Consider the following 19,810-nt stretch of genomic DNA (forward strand, 5'->3'; position numbering starts at 1 on the left):
GCCTCTTCCTTCTTCCTAGTCTGTCTCAGTCTATAAGCTGGGTTGTTACCTGCGTACCAGGTGCATCTCGCTGGGTTTTAAACACCAGAGGCTCAGCCTCAAAATTCACATCTACATGTCACCACAGTAGGACAAACCGACAGACAAATTTTTCTTGCTGTTGGAGACCTCTTGTATCACCCCCACCTGGGTCCCTGTGGCTGACTGTTCCTCTGTCTGGCTTCCTGGCTCTTAATCCCCTTTCTCCTGCTCTTCTGGCCTGCTGCTTTGGGCATCCCTGAGTTGTTCATGGGGCTGACTGCTCCTCTGTCTGGGTTCCTGGCTTTTATCCCCTTTCTCCTGCTCTCTGGTCCTGCTGCTTTGGGCATGCCTGAGTTTTCTCTCCTCACCTAACCCTTCGGCTGATTGCTCTTCTATCTGGATTTCTGGCTTTTAATCCCCTTTCTCCTGCTCTCTGGTCCTGCTGCTTTGGGCGGGCCTGAGTTTTCTCTCCTCACCTAACCCTTCGGCTGATTGCTCTTCTATCTGGATTTAATCCCCTTTCTCCTGCTCTTCTTGCCTGTTGCTTTGGGCGTCCCTGAGTTGTCTCTCCTCGCCTGTATCCGTGGGGCTGACTGCTCTTCTGTCTGGGTTCCTGGCTTTTATCCCCTTTCTCCTGCTTTCCCGTCCTGCTGCTTTGGGTAGGCCTGAGTTTCCTCTCAGGTTTCACATTTAAGCCTTTGATCCATCTGGAGTTAATTTTTGTGTGTACAGCATGAGGTATGAATCTTGTTTCATTTTTTCAAATGAATAACCAGTTTGCCAACACCATTTGTTGAAGAGACTATCTGTTCCTCATTTAATGAATTTTGTCCCTTTGTCAAAGATTAGTTGACTATAGGTCAATGAATCTATTTCTGGGTTCTCAATTCTGTTCCACTGGTCTATGTGTCTGTCATTGTACCAGTCCCAATTTGTTTTAACTGTTGTTGTTGTTGTTATGTGCCATCGAGTCAGCCCTGACTCATAGCAACCACTCCTTGGGTTTCCGAGGCAGTATCACTACGGAAGTAGGATTGCCCAACCTTCCTTCCGAGGAGTGGCTGGTGGGTTTGAACCGCCAGCCTTCTGGTTAGCAGTCAAGTGCCTTAGCCACTATGCTACCAGAGCTCCCTTGTTTTAACTACTGTGACTATATAGTAGGTTTTGAAATCTGGGAGTGTGAGATCTCCTACTTTGTTTTTGTTCTTCAGTAGTGCTTTGCTTATCTGAAGTCTCTTTCCTTTCCTTATAAAATTAGTGACGGGTTTTTCCATATCCTTAAAGAATGTTAGTGGGATCTGGATTGCGATTTCGTTGAATGTATAGATTGTTTTGAGTAGTATTGATATTTTCACAATGTTCAATCTTCCTATACACAAGCATGGTATTTTCTTCCATTTATGCAGATCTCTTATGGTTTCTTGAGGCAGTGTTTTGTAAATTTCTTTGTACAGATCTCTTGTGTCCCTGGTAAGATTTATTCCCAAGTATTTTACTTTTTGGTAGCTATTGTAAATGCTATTCATTTCTTTATTTCCTTCTCAGAAACCTCTTTGCTGGTGTAGAGGAATCTAACTGATATTTGTACACTGATCTTATCCTTCTACTATGCTAAATCTCTTAATTAGTTTCAATAGTTTTCTTGCTGAGTCTCTTGAGTTTCCTATGTATAGGATCATATCATCAGTAAATATGGATAGTTTGACTTCTTATTTACCAATTTGGATGCTTTTTATTTCCCTTTCTTGCCTTATTGCCCTGGCTTGGACTTCCAGTACAATGTTGAATAGAAGTGATGCTAGAGAGCATCCTTGTCAGGTTCCTGTTTGCAAGGGGAATGGTTTCAGTTTTTCTCCATTGAGAATAACGTTGGCTGTTTGTTTGCATATATGCTGTTTATGATGTTGAGGAAGTTCCCTTCTATTCGTATTTTGCTGAGAGTTTTGATCAGGAATGGGTGTTGGATTTTTCAAATGCCTTTTCTGCATCAATTGACATGATCATGTGTTTCTTTTCCTTTATTTTACTATGTGATGGATTACGTTGATTGTTTTTCTGATATTGAATGATTCCTACATACCTGGTATGAACTCCACTTGGCCATAATATATAATTTTTTTTGATATGTTGTTGGAGTCTATTGGCTAGGATTTTGTTGAAGATTTTTGCATGTATGTCCATGAGGGATATTGGTCTGTAGTTTTCCTTTTGAGTGATATCTTTGCTGGTTTTAGTATCAAGGTTATGCTTGTTTCATAATATGAATTAGAGAGGATTCCATTCTCTTCTATGTTCTGGAATTGTTTGAGTAGGATTGGTGTCAGTTCTCCTCTGAATGTTTGGTAGAATTCTCCAGGGATACCATCTGGGCCAGGACATTTTTTTTTTTTGTAATTTTTTTTACCTGTTCAATTTCTTCTTTTGATATGGATCTGTTCAAATTTTCTACCTCAGTCTGTGTTAGTTTGGGTAAATAGTATGTTTCTAAAAATCTGTCCATTTTTTCTAGAGTTTTGAATTATTTTTTAATACATTTCTTCATCTATCCTTTTTATTTCAGTTGGTTCTGTTGTGATGTCACCCAATTTGTTTTATTCATGTTATTTGTATTCTCCCTCTCTTTTCCTTTGTTAAGTTTGCCACTGGTTTGTCATCTTTATTAATCTTTTCAAAGAACCAGCTTCTAGTCTTGTTGATTTTTATATTTTCTTTCTATTTTCTGTTTCATTTATATTCACTTGTATCTTTATTATTTCTTTTCTTCTGGTGGCTGTAGGCTTTTTTTTCTTTTTTTGTTCTTTATCTATTTGTTGGAGATGTTGGGCTAAGGTGTTGAATTGGGCTCTTTCTCTTTTTTTTTTTTTTTTGATGTGTACATTTATTGCTATAAATTGCCCTCTGATCACTGCCTTTGCTGTGTCCCAAAGATTTGGGTATATTGTGATTTTGTTCTCATTTGATTCAGGGAAATTATTTATTTATTTATTATTTTTTTAATTTCTTCTATTACCCAGTTGTTTTTAAGGAGGATATTAAGTTTCCATGTGTTTGTTCTTTTCCCATTGATCTTCCTATTGTTGATTTTTAATTTTAAAGCATTGTAATCTGAGACACTGTTTTGCAGTATTTCAGTGTTTTTATATTTATTAAGGCTTGCTTTGTAGCCTAAAATATGGTTTATCCCGGACAATGTTCCATATGCATTGGAAAGGAATGTATATTGTTTTGTTGTTGAGTGAAGTGCTCTGTAGATGTCTATAAGGTCAAGTTGGTGAATTGTATTATTTAGTTCTTCTGCATCTTCATTGAGTTTCTTTCTAGTTGTCCCTATCTTTTATTGAAAGTGGTGTATTAAAGTCTCCTAAAGTTAAAGTCTGCTTTATTTATTTTGGGTCTCTTTCACTGAGTACATAGATCTTTATAATGGTTATGTCCTCTTATTCAGTTGATCCTTTAATTGTTGTATTATATCCTTCCTTGTCTCTCTTCTTGGTTTTTGTCTTAAACTCAGTTTTACCAGAAATTAATATTACCACTCCTGCTCTTTTTTGATATCCATTTGCTTGTTTTGGATGTTATTTCAACCTTGATTTTCAGTCTATTTTTGTCTTTGTCTCTAAGATGTGTCTCTTGTAGACAGTATGTTGATGGGTCATGTTTCCTTATTCAGTCTGCAATTCTCTGTCTCTTGAGTGGTGCATTTAATCCATTTACATTCAGTGAATTGTTGGCAAGTATCAATTTGTTGCTGTCATTTTGTTATGTGTTATTTCATGGGATTGCTGATTTCTTTGTTCCATATAATTTTTTTGTGCTGAACTCACTCTGTTTATGAATCATGTTATCACTTCTTTCTTTGCTATTGTTTTAGTATTGCTAAATATTTGTGCTTGTCCTCTTTTTTTTATTTTGATGTGAATGTTTACTATTTTTCTTTGAGGTTACCTTGTGCTTTATAACTCTTTCTCAAGTTTAGAAAAGTCTGTTCTATCTCTCAATTGTTTTTTACTTCCTCACCACTTATAAGTTCTGTAACTACACTATTATTTCCCTTTTCTAGGTTTGTAGTTGTCCTCATTTGCCAACTGATGTCTCTGATTCCCTGTTTATAGTTTTGTAAGCTTATTTTACTTTGGATATTTTCATAACTGGATTGGTTTCTGGTTATGTCGTCAAGTGTGTTAACAGTTGGTTGTTGTTGCTGTTGTAGGTTCTCTGTCCAAAAGACACCCTTTAGCATCTCTTCTAAGGTTTGTCTGGTTTTAACAAATTCCCTTAATATCTGCTTATTTGGAAATGTGCTAATATCACCATCATATTTGAGGGACAGTTTTGCTGCATATATAATTCTTGGTTAAGGTTTTTTTTTTTTCTTTTATTTACACTATCCCATTGTCTTCTCACCTGTATATGTTCTGCTGAGAAATCAGAGCTTAGTCTTATTGGTTGCCCTTTGTAGGTACCTTTTAGTTTTTCTATGCTGCTTTCAGAATTCTTTCTATGTCTTTGGTTTTGATGAGTTTGATGATGATATGTCTTGCTGATTCTCTTTGGGGTCTATCCTGTTTGAGGTTCATTATACTTCTTGAATGGATATATTCTCTTTCATAATATGAGGGAAACTTTCTTCCAACAACTCTTCGACAATTTTCACTGTGGTTTTATTTATCTCTTCCTGTTCTGGAATTCTGATTACCTGTAGATTATTCTTCTTGATGGTATCCCACATGAATCTTAGGCTTTCTTCATTTTTTAAAAAATCTTTTTCTTTTCTGATTGATCACTTAACAAGGTAATATTGAGGTTTTTGTCTTTAATCTCAGTAATTTTCTCTTCCATTGATATAGTTGTACTCCTTTGCTTGTTCAATATGTTACGTATTTCTGAAATTTTAGTATTAACTTCTGTATTTCTAGTTGTAGATTTTGTATCATTTCTAATTTTCCATTTATTTTGTCATTTTGTTCTTGCATTATCTTCCCAAATTGTTCTAGGTTTTTTTCTGTGTTTTCTTTGATTTCTCTCTCAATCCATTGAAGACACCTAAATATAATTCTTTTGAACTCCTTATCAGGGAGTTCCAATGCTTTTTCTTCCTCAGGGATGTTTTTTGGGTCTATATCCAGGTACCTTGTTTCTAATGCTTCATCTTGTTTTTTTGTGTTTGGACTGTGATTGTCTGTTGTTTCTGAGACATTGTGACAAATTTATATTTAACTGGTGATTGTATGTTGGTGTTATTTGTCTAAGATTTTTTTTCCCCCTTTGTTTTGTTTTGTTATATCTGAGTAAGCAGGGTACTGTGCTCCTCTATTTACTAGTTGGCAACACTTATTCACTCACCACCTGTCTCCTGATGGGTGTGACAGAGACTGAGAGTAGATGCACAGATCTCTGTTAGCTGTTTATGGAGATCAGTCAAGAATGAGTCAGGCTCATATTGGCTGTCATGTATCATTGGCCAGTTGGTGCAGAAGGAAGTTGTGGCCCTCACTCAGTAGATTGAACTGCAGGAGGTGTGGGTATGGTTTGGTCTTATGGACGTGGTCTTATGGACGTGGCTGCTGTCTCCCACTCAGTTAGACAAATACAACAATCAATAAAACACCTAAAAATGTAAAAATAAGAGGACCAAAAACACACACTGCAAACCACACAGTAACAATCACCAAAAAGAAAAGGCAATAATTGAGAAGAAATATTTTATAAGAGACAAAAGAAATATAAATAGAAAGAGAGAAGAAAAAAAAAATATTTAGGGAAGGGGAAATAATTGAAAATAGGTAGAGTAAAAGAATGTCATATGATCAAGAACCAATGGTATTGAAGGAAGGAGTAGAAACTGCACTGAAGGAATTGGCAAAAAACAAGGCTCCAGGAATTGATGGGATACCCATTTAGATGTTTCAACAAACACATGCCACACTGGAGGCATTGATTTGACTATGCCAAGAGATTTGAAAGACAGTTATCTGGCCAACTGACTGGAAGAGATCCAGTTTTGTACCCATTCCAAAGAAAGGTGATCCCACAGAATGTGGAAATTATCAAACAATATCATTAATATCGCATGCAAGTAAAATCTTACTGAAGATAATTAAAAAAATGATTGCAGCAGAATATTGACAGAGAGCTTCCAGAAATGCAAGATGTATTCAGAAGAGGATGTGGAACAAGGGATATCATTGCTGATGTCAGATGGATCTTAGCTAAAAGCAAAGAATACCAGAAACATGTTTACTTATGTTTAATTGACAATGGAAAAGCATTTGATTGTGTGGATCATAACAAATTATGGATAACATTGAGAAGAATAGGTATTCCAAAACACTTTATTGTACTCATGAGGAACCTGTACATAGATCAGGAGGCTGTCATTTGAACAGAACAGGGGGATACTGCATGGTTCAAAATCAAGAGGGGAGTGTGTCAAGGTTGTATCCTTTCACCATACTTATTCAACTTGTATGCTGAGCAAATAATCTGAGAAGCTGGATTATATGAAGAACATGGCATTGGGATTGGAGGAAGACTCATTAACAGCCTGCAATACTCAGATGACACAACTTTGTTTGCTGAAAGTGAGGATGACTTGAAGCACTTACTGATGAAGATTTAAGACTACAGTCTGCAGTATGGATTACACCTGAATATAAAGAAAACAAAATTCCAGCTTCATGATAAATGGAGAAAAGATTGAAGTTGTCAAGGACTTCATATTACTTGGTTCTACAATCAACAATGGAAGCAGCAGTCAAGACATCAGATGACATATTATGTTGGGTAAATCTGCTTCAAAAGACCTCTTTCTAGTGATGAAGAGCAAATATATCTCTTTGAAGACTAAGGTGTGCCTAACCCAAGCCATAGTGTTTTCAGTTGCCTCTTATGCATGAAAGAGAGAGCTGGGTGATGAATAAGGAAGACCGAAGAACAGTCAATGCTTTTGAGTTGTGATGTTGGAGAAGAATGCTGAGAGTACCATGGACTGCTAAAAGAATTAACAAATCTGTCCTAGAAGAAGTATAGCCAGAATGCTCCTTGGAAGTGGAAATAGCCAGACTTTGTGTTGCCTACTTTGGTCATGCTGTCAGAAGGAACCATTCCCTGGAGAAGGATATCATGCTTCATAAAGTGGAGAGTTAATGAAGAAGGGGAAGGCCCTCAATGATTGATACAGTGGGTGAAACAATGGAGTCAGGTATAGAAAGTATTGTGAGGCTGCAACAGGACCAGGCGGTGTTTCATTCTGCTGTGCATAAGGTTGCTATGAGTTGATGGCACAACTTGACGGCACCTAACAACAACAAGAGTAAAAGAATTATTTAAAAAAAAAGAAAATGAGAAAAATGTAAAAAGAAAAGGGATGGAAAGGACTAGAAGAAAGGAAAAAGATGGGAACCAAGAAAGAAGAGACAGAAAAAAAACACAACTAGAACCTAGGAAGGGAAAAGAAAGGAAGAAATAAAGAAAAAGTTAAAAAGTTCTGGGTGGTGGTGGGGCTGGGCATGGCACCCAGGCTCTGTCAGAACACAGACTGGGATGGAATACTTTCTGGTCCAGAAGATAGGTGGAGATGGGGGATGGTTACACCTCTGTTCCCCAACAGCATGTGGGGTATAATAATAACAAGGAAAATGTTGCACCTTTCCAGTTGTCAGCTTCCAGTGTGTTTGCCCATGCTGTGCTGTCCTCAGCAAGTGGAGTCTATTCTTACGTCACTCTTACGTTATCTGAAGCTACCACTTTAAATATCCAAAATGGCCACACTGGTTGTAAACAACCAAAATGGCTGCACCATCCAGACAGCTGAAATTTCACAGCTCTGTTTCTCGCTCTTTGCTATTTCCCTTTTTAATTGTCAGCCACCAGTGCAATTGTCCATGCAGCCCATGACAAGCAGAGTTGATTTTTAGTTATGGCTCAGGTCCTAATACCACTTGTAAATATTGAAACTGTCTGTGTCATCAGGATATCTGACAGTCTGCAGCTCTGTTTGTCTCTGTATTCAATGTTTTTAACCAGTTTCTTCTACTTGTTGTTGTTGTTGTTATGTGCCGTCGAGTCGGCCCCAACTCATAGCAACCCCTCCTTGGGTTTCCGAGGCAGTATCACTACGGAAGTAGGATTGCCCAACCTTCCTTCCGAGGAGTGGATGGTGGGTACTAGTGGTATTTAATTCACTTCTGTATCCTTCCTTTCAGAGCTCAGGGCTCCAGGATTATTGTCTGTGTCTGTGTCTGTGTCAGTTGGTTTGTCTTTTCTTTGTTGAAAAGGGTCTGTGTAGCTGCTGTCTATTCCACCATCTTACCAGAAGTCCCTGTTTTGAATATCTTGGTAGGATATTTGCTCACCATATCTGTAAGTGGGAGCAGTATCTTTCTGCATCTGGATTAATTAATCACTTCTTACCACAAAACAGAGAACCACAGCCAGGACACCCCATTGTTCTTATTCATTCTTCTTGGCAAATTGGTAGTCCATATTTTCATTCAAAACCACTGAACATGTTCATGTGTACATACTCATTTTCATTCTACATCAGTCTCTCTTTACCTTCGCCCAGATCTTTTTTACTTTTTTCCCTTGATGCTGGTTTGTCTAGCAAATATAATAGCTTCCATATCATATCTTGGCTTTCTATAGTACATTTTAACATGTAAGTCAGCAGTACGTACTTAGTTTCTCCAGCAAGAGTAGCTGAAGGTATAAGATGCAATTAATACACAAAAATATTAACAATGCCAAAAATGATAGGTTTTTGTATGAATCTCTCTCTAAAAGACCTGATACAGAAAAGAGGAAATCAAGCTGTGATTGACCCTCCCTGAAAGGCAAAGAGAACTACGTATCCATAGGTTGAAGTGATTAAATGAATACTTAGGAGAAACACAAGGAGATCTGATGGTGTAGTGGATAAGGCATCTGGCTACTAACTAGAAGACTGGTGGTTCAAACCCACCAGCTGCTCTGTGAGAGGGTGATGAGGCAATCTACTTCTGTAAAGATTTACAGTCTTGGAAACCCAATGGGAGTCACTATGAGTTAGAATCCAACTCTATGGCAATTATTTTATTTATTTATTTTTTTTTAGGAGAAACACAGGGTTTTTCCTTATCAGCTTGTAGTTTTAGAATATCACTAAATGTCTGCATTGCATAGAGGACAAAGGAAACTATGAGTGAGAAGATAAGCACTAGTTTCACTGCACTTCCCAACTGTGACACTGTGCTTCAAATGACCTTGGCATAGCTACCACAGTTGTTGTCATCTCTGATGAATTTCTCTTTCTTTTGCTTTCAGCTCGAGGACCTGCTTCACAAGTTACAGTTCATCATGACATATGTGGCTCCTTGGCAGATGGCTTGGGGTTCTTCATTTCATGTGTTTGCTCAGCTCTTCGCAATCCCTCGTATCCTTTCTGCATCTATATCCACCCGTGAGCTGAGATTCACATTTTATGGAGGCAAGCTGTTTATTGAACCCTGGAAATAAAAGATTTTAAAGTCTTTAAGATTACATTTTAATGGGGACATGGGGAGGCACTTTGGATTCCCTTTAGGCTACTTAAACTTAAAAGATGTTTCTTAATTTTGAACGCTTCCTGCTTCTTAATGCATACTCAGGAGTTATTTTTATTTAATTTTATTTTTGATCTTTCTATTTCCCATGCCTAGATATGCTCGAAGATATCTTGTTTTATAAATGGAAAGATCTTGCCAAAGTGACTTAATTGACTTGTGCAAGATAGTGCAAATCAATTTACTATTATTAAACACTGAAGATAGGATTGATGCAGGTCAATATAACATTATAAATTATGTAATACTATCTTATAATGTGCTTAGCATATATTTGAGTAGTATTCAAAACTGAGAATTAGGTACAAACAGAATTGTCCAACTATTTTTGAAGATTAAAAAGATAAATTAGGGTTTTGTTTTGTAGTTGCATACATATACATATGTATTGCATACATATACATATGAGATTAATAAAAAATATCTTTGACTCAGGCCTAAAATTTGCCTTCAAGAAATTTTCCTTCTTAATGAATTTATACTTTCTAAATATTCAGGGACAACTTGCATCAAAATCCCTGGAAGAGCTTGTTAAGTAGATTGCTGAGCCCAGAACATACTTTCTAAATAAAAATTTCAGTGTGTAGCTCTGGTAGTGTAGTGGTTAAGGCTTTGGGCTGCTAACCGAAAGTTCTGTGGTTCAAACCCACCAGCTGCTCCATGGAAGAAATAAGAGGCTGTCTGCTTCCATAAAGATTTACAGCCTTGGAAACCCAATGGGGTTCACTATGAATTAGAATCAACTCAAAGGCATTGAGTTTGGTTTTGTTTGAGAATCCAAGAATCTAGATCTTCACAAGCAGTCTTAGTGATTCATGTATCCACTGTGTGTGAAAGCCACAGTTCTAGGCTCTGATATCTCACTATGCGTGATATTCCCACCGAAAACCAAACCCATTGCCATTGTGTCGACTCTGACTCATAGCAAACCCATTGGTTTTCTGAGGAGATAAATCTTTATGGAAATAGATTGCCCCATCGTCCTTTTACAGAGTGGCTGGTGGGTTTGAACTTCCAGCCTTCTGATTAGCAGTCAAATACTTTAGGCACCGCACCATGGGTGCTATTAGCTAGTTTAAATGACTATTCAGATTTTGTTTTACATATGACAGTTTACATAAGGTTTATTAGAGTAATCTCTGGAATCTTAACTTTGTGCACAGGGATGAAAATTTATTTAGAATCATTATTAAGTGATAATACGTTCTAGATTTTCAAAATGCTCTCCTCAGGCTCATTTGTTTGAGGGGGAAAAAAAAATTAAGCATACCAAAAGCTGACTTTACAATGCACACTGTTTCATACCCCATTCTTAGAACTACAGTGGTATTTTAAAAGTATTTCAAGGTTATTTGGCAGAACAGCCAAGGGAAAAAATTTATACAGAAGCATGAGCTTGTACATTACATGTTTTGTTTAACCACAGTCCTTTTATATAATGCCAGTAATTTTAGTTTTCCTAAACATTCTTTTAAAACATAAACAATGAGGTAAAAGATTGAGGTGATTTTTATTTTTGATGTGTGTCTAAAGTTTCATATCTAGACTTTAAAGTATGTTTTTAAATGAAAATTATTATTTTAATGCAATTTGTCATTGAAGGAGTTGCACAAAGAATTTAAGACTTAAAATTACGATTCCCAGTTTTACCATAACTTGGTCTGTGTGTATCTGCAGCATTCACTGTTGTTGTTAATGCCTTGTTAGGTAAGCTCAGTAATACTAATTACTCCTTGTAGTTCCACAGCTAAATTAAGACCATTCTGGGAGTCATAAGTTTTAATTACCTGACCTATATGTGTGCTGAGAGTTCACACACAAGCTCATAATATTTGGCTCTTAACATTTCCTGTAAGAATAAAAGCAGCATTAGTATCTAGCTCAGATTGCATACACTGTACATGGTATCAAATTACTTTCATGATGGTAGATTCATTTTCAAAAGCAATTGAATATATTTGAAATATAGATGTTATTGAATATTTGATCATTCTGTTTTAAACTACTCAACCAATCCCTATGCTTTGCTCCTAAAAATGTCACTATTAGTGATATTCACTTCTTCCCTTGTACCTCGCTAAGGTACAAAGGCTTACAATCTACCCTGGAGACTAACTAGTGCAATTATGTTACAGCTAAGAAGGCCCTTACGTTGCCCTGCCATTACCCATACGTGCCTCCCATTCTTGATTGGTAGGTATTTGCTACTAGGAGTATAACATCATGTCACTCAAAATATAATGAGATAAATATCTAAGTAAACTGGATTTATAGATCATCAAGACAAAGCTAACAGATTCCTAAATGCTGGCCTTGCCTCTTGACTAATTTTGAAATGTTAATTATTTTATCACTCTAATAAGGCATTGTGGACTCCATCCTGTCATTGAGAAGGGAGTGATTTGCTCTGTTTTGGAATTGAATTAGCTTCTCAAACAGCAGGGTACTGTTCAGTAAATTGCTTTATCCAGTACAAGCATGTTTTCTCCCTTGGTAGCCTCTGGTAGTTTCTGAGCTTATAACCTCCTGGGAAAGATGAGAATGCTCACCCTTTTAATATTCATGGAGAACTTGCAAGATTGTTGTCTTCTAATAATTATAAAGACCTAACCAGATTATCTCTGTTAACTATGTACATGAAGAAGGCTGCTTTCTACTTGATATGTACTCATGTACTTCTAAGGATTTTTTTTTTAAATTTTAATTATTGACAGTATTTTTTTTTTCATTTAAAAATGTACTCAAATAAATCTGAAGTTTTAAAAAATGTCATAATCAAGCTCTTAGACTAACCTCTTACCAAGAAAAATAAAAGGGCTTACTGGGCCTCCTTCTCAACAGAAATAGACATAATCTTTCATGTTTGCTAAGAGTGTGCTTAATTGCTTTATTAGTCTTCCCTAAATAAAATAACCTCTGAGGCCAACTATCACTTATGCTCTGACCTATTAAATTTCATTTATTTTCCTACCACACTGAGCATTGTTTGTAGGCTGGTAGTATTTTCCTCATTTAAGTCTAAGTCTTAATTTCAGAGCAATTGTTTCTGGCACTTAAATAATATACAGCATAACCCACCAGCCACTCCTCGGAAGGAAGGTTGGGCAATCCTACTTCCGTAGTGATACTGCCTCGGAAACCCAAGGAGGGGTCGCTATGAGTCGGGGCCGACTCGACGGCACATAACAACAACAACAACAACAATCTTAGGGGAATTTTAGAATTGGAAAGAAAAACAATTCTACCCTCTAACATCACCCAACCTTGACTCCTGTTTGTTTTGACCTGGCTCAACTACCAGCTGCACAATACAACCTTGGTCACCTAATATGAACTTCCTCCTCCTGCCACTTCCTCCAACACCTCCCCTCAGAAAATGCCCTCTCTGACTCTCCTCTGCCTTCTAATATTTTTTCAGTACATTTTCTCACAGTCATCTCCCAGCAGTTTCCTTTATTCTAGTGACAGGGGCCAGGGCTAATCTGGTGTGTTTTGTGGCTGAGATATTTAGGTATTTACAGTGTTCAAGTGAAGAGGAAACTGATGGGTGATCATAGATATTATGGTAGCGTATTATTCTGTAGCTCTCCATTTGAACCTAGGTCAAAGTGATGGAATTGGATTGAGATTGTAGCACAATAGAGATCTTTTTGAAACCTAAACAGTTAACACTGGAATGAATTATTAATGGAGGATGGATCATTTAACACCTGAAAGTGTTTGGGTATGAATAGCAAGTTTAAAAAAAAAAAAAAAAAAAAAAATGGCACAGTTACTCCTGAAGCAAAAATCTGAGATTAAATCTACATGAATGGAAGGCAAGTGTTTATGAATAACACAAGGCTCATTCATTTTTCCATATTTTCCATATAAAGGGAGTTCTGGTGGTGTAGTGCCTAAGGCATTTGACTGCTTACCAGAAGGCTGGAGGTTCAAACCCACCAGCCACTCCTCAGAGGGAAGATTGGGCAATCTATTTCTGTAGAGATACTGCCTTGGAAAACCAAGGAGGGGTCGCTATGAATCAAATTGACTCGACTGGAGTAAGTTTGATTTGGGGGATTTTTTGGAGCTTTTAAGGAAACCTCTCCTCACCCCTTCAGCTTAACACATAATTTTAAGCCATGTTGTTAACAATATGTTAAAGCCCTCAGATCTGAGTGCTTAATAATGCAATTGTCTTTCTATCTGTGCTAAGGATTTCTTTTTCATTTTCTACCAGAACGTTTTGAACATGAACATGGGCTAAAGAAATATGACCCCCATTGGCCCAATAGTAAAAAGCTGCATCTGACCCCTTTCAGGTGGGACAATCAAATTTACAGTAGATTGGACCAGATTTGTAGTAAAATAATCCACGTTCACACCCTGTAGGTCAATGAATTTTGTTCATGTGTGGGCCGCAGAGCTCTATCATCCTCATGGATTCTTGCTCTCAGTTCCTTCTTGCTCTTCCAACTGCAGGCCCCACTATAACCCCATGGGCATGATGACCAGCTGAGTGAAGTTCTCCAGTAGTGCAGACAGAGACTGGGAAGGGACCTAGTCTGTTGAGAAGACAACTGCATCTGACACTGCCTCCCCCCACCCCATTTCCAGAGAGCCAAGGAGTCTAAGCCAAAAAGACTGCCAAATTGTTTTCAATGTTGAGCAATTACATTTCCGATCAGCCAGAGTATGTGAGACTGAGGCAAGCCAGTAACTGAAAAACCCATATAGACTGCTAAAGACTCAGCCACCAGCAAAATGCTGTGATTTCATGGGTATAAGTTTTTAGGTTGTAAACTAGGGATGTGTTGAATTGAGTCATTAGTGTTCAACGTATGATAAGTAATATATTTTTGATAGTGGAAAAATACTCTTTATAAAACAGAGATGACACCTTCCAAAACAATGCCATCTATTTATACTAAGAAATGTAATTTAATTTTAATTATTTATAAAACAAAAAACAACTTAGTACTTTAGGAAATATGCCACAATGTGTTTTATTCAGTTAATGATCTCTTAGAACAAAGAAACTGTTCTTCTCAATTCTTAGGTATTAAATCTTTGTCATGAATCATACTGAGACTGCTGGGTTTTTTATGAGAGTCATTTGGTTAACATGGTGGTGAGATGAGACTTAGCAGGATGCTACTGAAAGTTTTATATTTTTAAATACGCACATAGAGAGATTAAGTGTATATCCTTCTTTCTTTCCTGGGTGAGGAAATGGCTTAAATGAAGGTAGTCAATATATGAAATAATAAAACTGTTTTTGCCTTAACTCAAAAATCTCAGATTCTGCAATGCTTTTCTTTCAAACGATTGCCACCTCAATCGTTTCTACTCCATTGAGCCCATTTCTTGGGAGTGTCATTTTCATCACATCATATGTCAGGCCAGTCAAATTCTGGGAGAAAAACTACAAGTAAGATGCTAAAGTCAATTCTAACTTTTTTGCTCAGGTTTGTGTTTTCCTGCTTGTCCTTCCTCCACTACAGTGTTCCTTGTTCCATGCTGCATGCTGCTGTGAAGCATGACAAAGCCTGTCCCCTTGATGACACTCTGCATTCACTCCCTTATTTAGCACTGGAATCTGAGGGCTGGGACCAAACATGGCTGTTTGCAAATTCACAATAAAATATTAGTTCTCTATGTGTGTTAGAGTAGAACTGTGCTCCATAGGGTTTTCAAAGGCTGTGGTCTTTCAGAAGTAGATCACCAGGCTTTTCTTTCAAGGTGTCTCTGGGTGGAATGAACCTCCAAAGTTTTCGTTAGTAGTCAGGCACATTTAATCATTTGCATGACCCAGGTCATTTTAATGCTGAATGCTCTTCTTATAAGGCCAACCCTCACCTTTACCAACACTATCAGGTATTTACCATGATTAAGTCCCTACCATCCCAACAAGCTCACATTCAGAGGTCCCCTGGGTAAAACTACCCAAGCCTGAGTGACCCCTGGGATCCCATGCTTGGGGGCCAAGAGGAGGCAAGCATACCTCTTATTCCTTGCAGGTTTGTCATCTGCTGAGAGATGGATTTTTTTTTTTTTTTTTTTTTAAAGTAAAAGTAAAGTCATCTTGAAATTTACACAAAAACAAGAGTTCTCTTTTGCAGTTGTCTAGGAGCTCTGGTAGCATAGTGCCTAAGGCACTTGACTGCTAACCAGAAGGCTGGTGGTTCAAACCCACCAGCCACTCCTCGGAAGGAAGGTTGGGCAATCCTACTTCTGTAGTGATACTGCCTCGGAAACTCAAGGAGGGGTCGCTATGAGTCTGGTCCGACTCGACGGCACATAACAACAACAACAAAGAGATATCATGCGTATTTACAAAGCCAAGAAGTAAAAGAAAATTACCAGCATTTTCTTGTCTTTCAGCTTTTTTAAGAAAATATAATTTTGAGGACCTTTTGGGAACTCTGAAAGTCATGCCTGTTTATGGTACAAAAAAACAACAAAAAAAAAACTTTTCTACCAGGGCATGGCTGGTGGGTTTAAACCACCAACCTTTCATTTAGCAACTGAGCGCTTAACCACTGCACCACCAGGGCTTCTTAACTCTGGAAGATACAAAAGCTCATATATAAGAGGAGTGACACTCTTACGATTTTCACTATACAGGGAAGGAATGTGCAAAATATTTTAAAGTGGACCCTCAGTACAAAAGATTTCTTGTCTCTTATTCTCAGATAAATTAGGAATCAGTCTTGCTGGTATGGGAGGATTTGATATAAGGAAAACACTTCCTGGATGAGCTGGAAAGGATTTTAAGTATCACCAGTAGAAAGGAAAATAGAGAAGTCTTTGAGGGGAGGTTTCATATATCTTGTAATTTAATGGCCTCACTTCCAAGATTCAGCCACCATCCTAGGGTATTGTTTTGGTTTGAATTTGGTTTACGTGGATTACTTAAAAGTATGTACTTCTATGTTTGTTTACTCAATCTCACAGAGTTGACTTTGTTGTGGTCCATTCTTCTAAGCCATAAATAACACTATCTAGTATGCTGGAACTCTAGTAATGTAGTGCCTAAGGCGTTTGACTGCTAATCAGAAGGCTGGTGGTTCAAATGCACCAGCTACTCCTCAGAAGGAAGGTTGGGCAATCTACTTCTGTAGTGATACTGTCTTGGAAACCCAATGAGGGCTCACTATGAGTCAGATCTGACTCAACAGCAGTGAGTTTGGTTTTTGGAGTACTATGTTAAAGAGCTCTGATAGCACAGTGGTTAGTGCTCAGCTGCTAAATGAAAGGTCAGTGGTTTGAACCCACCAACCGCTCCACTGGAGAAAGATGTGACAGTCTATTACTGTAAAGATTACATCCTTGGAAACCCAGTGGAGCAGTTCTACTCTGTCCTATAGGATCACTATGAGTCAGAATAGACTCTTTGTCAATGGGTTTTGTTTTGGGTTTTTTGTACCATGTTATGTGGGGTCAGGGCTTGAACTTTGGTTGGAAGGATGGGGACACCAGGGTCTGTGGGCATGTAGAAGGGTGGCCCACTCTTTACTAAGGGGCATATTGGGGAAAATATTTAGTTTATCTGGAGGAAAAAAAAAATCTTTTTAAAAAAATTTTAGTGTGCTTTGGGTGCAAATTTACAAAGCAAATTTGTTTTACATTCAACAGTTTATGCACATTTGATTTCACACCCCAATTACCATCCCCACCCACAAAAAACTCTCCTCCCTTCCTATCTCTGTGACTACCCCCCTCCCTGTGCCCTTCTTAACTGTGCATTCCTGTCTGTCCAGCTTTCCCTCTGTGTGAATGCTGCCCCTCTGGTGTCTCATGGCTGATTGCTCTAAGGAGTGCATCTCCTTAGAGTAGGTGGGTGCATCGCCCTGGGGTAGGTGTTCTGCATGAAGTTCTTTCTACTGTTGGGCTGAGAACCAATCCATGGGTGTGAGTCCATTTCTAGGCCTGAAGGGTAACCCAGAGCCATAGTCCTGGGGGTTCCACCAATCTCTATCCAGACAGTAATTCTGGTCATTTTTGTGTTTTTGAATTTTGTTTCGCATTTTCACTCCCACTCTGGAGGAAGGAGAACCAGGATCTCCTGTTTTGATCCCTTTCCAAGTGGTTGGCATTGGTAGCCAGGTACCATCTAGTTCTTCTGGTCTTGGGGTCATGAAGTCTGAGGTCCTAGTGGTCCTTCTTATCCTGGGACTAATTGTTTCCAGATGCTTTTGATTTTCTTCACTCTTCTTTGCTCCAGATGAGAGGAGACCAATAGTAGCATTTTATATGGCTGCTTGAAAGCTTTTAAGACCCCAGTCACTGCTCACCAAAGTAGGTTGTAAAAGAAGATTTTCATGTGCTATGTATGTGCATCATGTTGAGCATAATGTCCCCTGAGACTCTGGTCCCGAGTCCACAGGCCTCGTGATTCTCTCTCTCAAGTTGTTTGGTTGTCTCTGAGAAGTTATTCCAACTCTGACTTCTATTGCTTCTGTAAAGTATATGGCTAATTTTGTAGCATAAATACATATGTAAGATAATCTTCAGCAAAATCTATCCTTGTTCTCAGGTATATTCCTGTTTGCCTACCCCCACCTGATCTTTTCACGTGTCTATGCATTTATCCATGGCCTGGTGTTTGGTGTTAGTGGTAATGCAGTATTGTGCATGTACTATTATTTGCCTCTGTTGTTTATATCTTATTTGCACGTTTCAGTGTCCTTCCTTTCCCTAATCTCATCATGCCGGTCACAGACTCTTTCCATACTATCCTTTCCCTCATCCAAATCAACATGTGACCCCAACTAATCCAAATTTTTTCCTCCTCTTCCCTCCCATCCCTGGTAACCAACAAAATGAATTTCCTTCCCTGAGTAAACCTTTCCTTGACTTTTTACAATAATGGGCTCATACAATATTTGTCCTTCTGCAATTGACTTATTTCACTCAGCATAATATCCTCCAAATTTATCCTTGTTAGAAGATGATTCATGTATTCTTCATTATCTTTAATATTGGTTAGTATTCCATTGTGTGAATGTACCATAGTTTGGTTATCCATTAATCTGTTGATGGGCATTTAAGTTGTTTCCATCTCTTTGCTGTAGTGAATGTGCTGTGATGAACATGGGTGTGCATATGTCTGTTCATGTCCTGTCTCTCACCTCTTTAGGATATATTCCTAGTAATGGAATTACTGAATCAAGTGGTAATTCTTTTTTCAGTTTTTTAAGGAGATGCCATACCTCTTTCCATAATGGTTGTACCATTTTGCAGCTGTACCAGCAGTGTATAAGAGTTCCAATCTCTCTGCAACCTCACCAGCATTTGTTACTTTCTGTTTTGTTGAATTTTCTATTAGTGCTGGGGTGACATAGTATTTCATTGTTGTTTTGATTTGAAGCTCTCTAATGGCTAATGATCATCAATATTTCCTCATGTGTTTGTTGGCCACCAGTACATCTACTTTAGTGAAATATCTGTTCATGTCCTTTGACCATTTTTGAATTGGATTGTTTGTCTTTTTGGTGTTGAGGGGTTGAAGTTTTCTATAAAATTTGGAGATAAGTCCTATATCAAATGTATCATAGTGAAGTATTTTTCCCCAATATGTAAGTTCTCTTTTTACCCTTTTGTAAAAGTCTTTCAATGTGCATAAGAATTTAGTTTTAAAAAGGTCCCAGTTATCTAGTTTCTCTTCCATTGCTTGTACATTCTTGGTAATGCCTGATAGTCTATTTATGCCATAAATTAGGCCCTAGATTTTCCCCTATTTTATCTTTCATGAACTTTTTAATTTTGGGTTTTACATTTAAGTCTTTGATCCAACTTGAGTTCATGTTTCTGTATGGGGTGAGATATGGGTCTTGTTTCATTTTTCTGCAAGTGAGTATCCAATTTTGCCAGCACCATTTGTTAAAGAGGCTATCTCTCCCTCATTTGGTGGGTTTTGGTCCCTTGTCAAAGAGCTGTCCATAGATGGATGGGTCTATTTCTGGGTTTTCGATTCTGTTCCATTGGTCTATCTGTCTATCATTGTACTGATACCACGCTATTTTAACAACTGTGGCTGTCTAGTAGGTTTTGAGATCTGGGAGTGTGAGACCTCCTGCTTTGTTTTTCTTCTTCAGCAATGATTTGCTTATCTAAGGTCTCTTTCCATTCCATGTGAAATTAGTGATTAGTTGAGGAAAAAATTCTTGAGGCAAAACCCAATTTGCTGCAGGTCTATTTACTTTGTTAAGCCATGAGAAAAG

At 37.9% G+C, this 19,810-nt stretch overlaps 1 protein-coding gene across 1 annotated transcript in view; it reads left to right on the forward strand.

Moving 5' to 3' along the window:
* PCNX2 (pecanex 2) overlaps nt 1-19,810 on the forward strand; it is a 688,168-nt gene that overhangs the window by 459,261 nt on the left and 209,097 nt on the right. Inside the window, exons 21-22 of the mRNA XM_007938510.1 lie at nt 9,325-9,433; nt 14,886-15,015. Coding sequence (XP_007936701.1) covers nt 9,325-9,433; nt 14,886-15,015 — 239 coding nt within the window. The remainder of the gene's footprint in view (nt 1-9,324; nt 9,434-14,885; nt 15,016-19,810) is intronic.

The sequence above is a fragment of the Orycteropus afer genome, unplaced genomic scaffold (genome assembly GCF_000298275.1).
Source record: "Orycteropus afer afer isolate SDZICR_OR568_19922 unplaced genomic scaffold, OryAfe1.0 scaffold00050, whole genome shotgun sequence".
NCBI classification, from domain to species: domain Eukaryota; kingdom Metazoa; phylum Chordata; class Mammalia; order Tubulidentata; family Orycteropodidae; genus Orycteropus; species Orycteropus afer.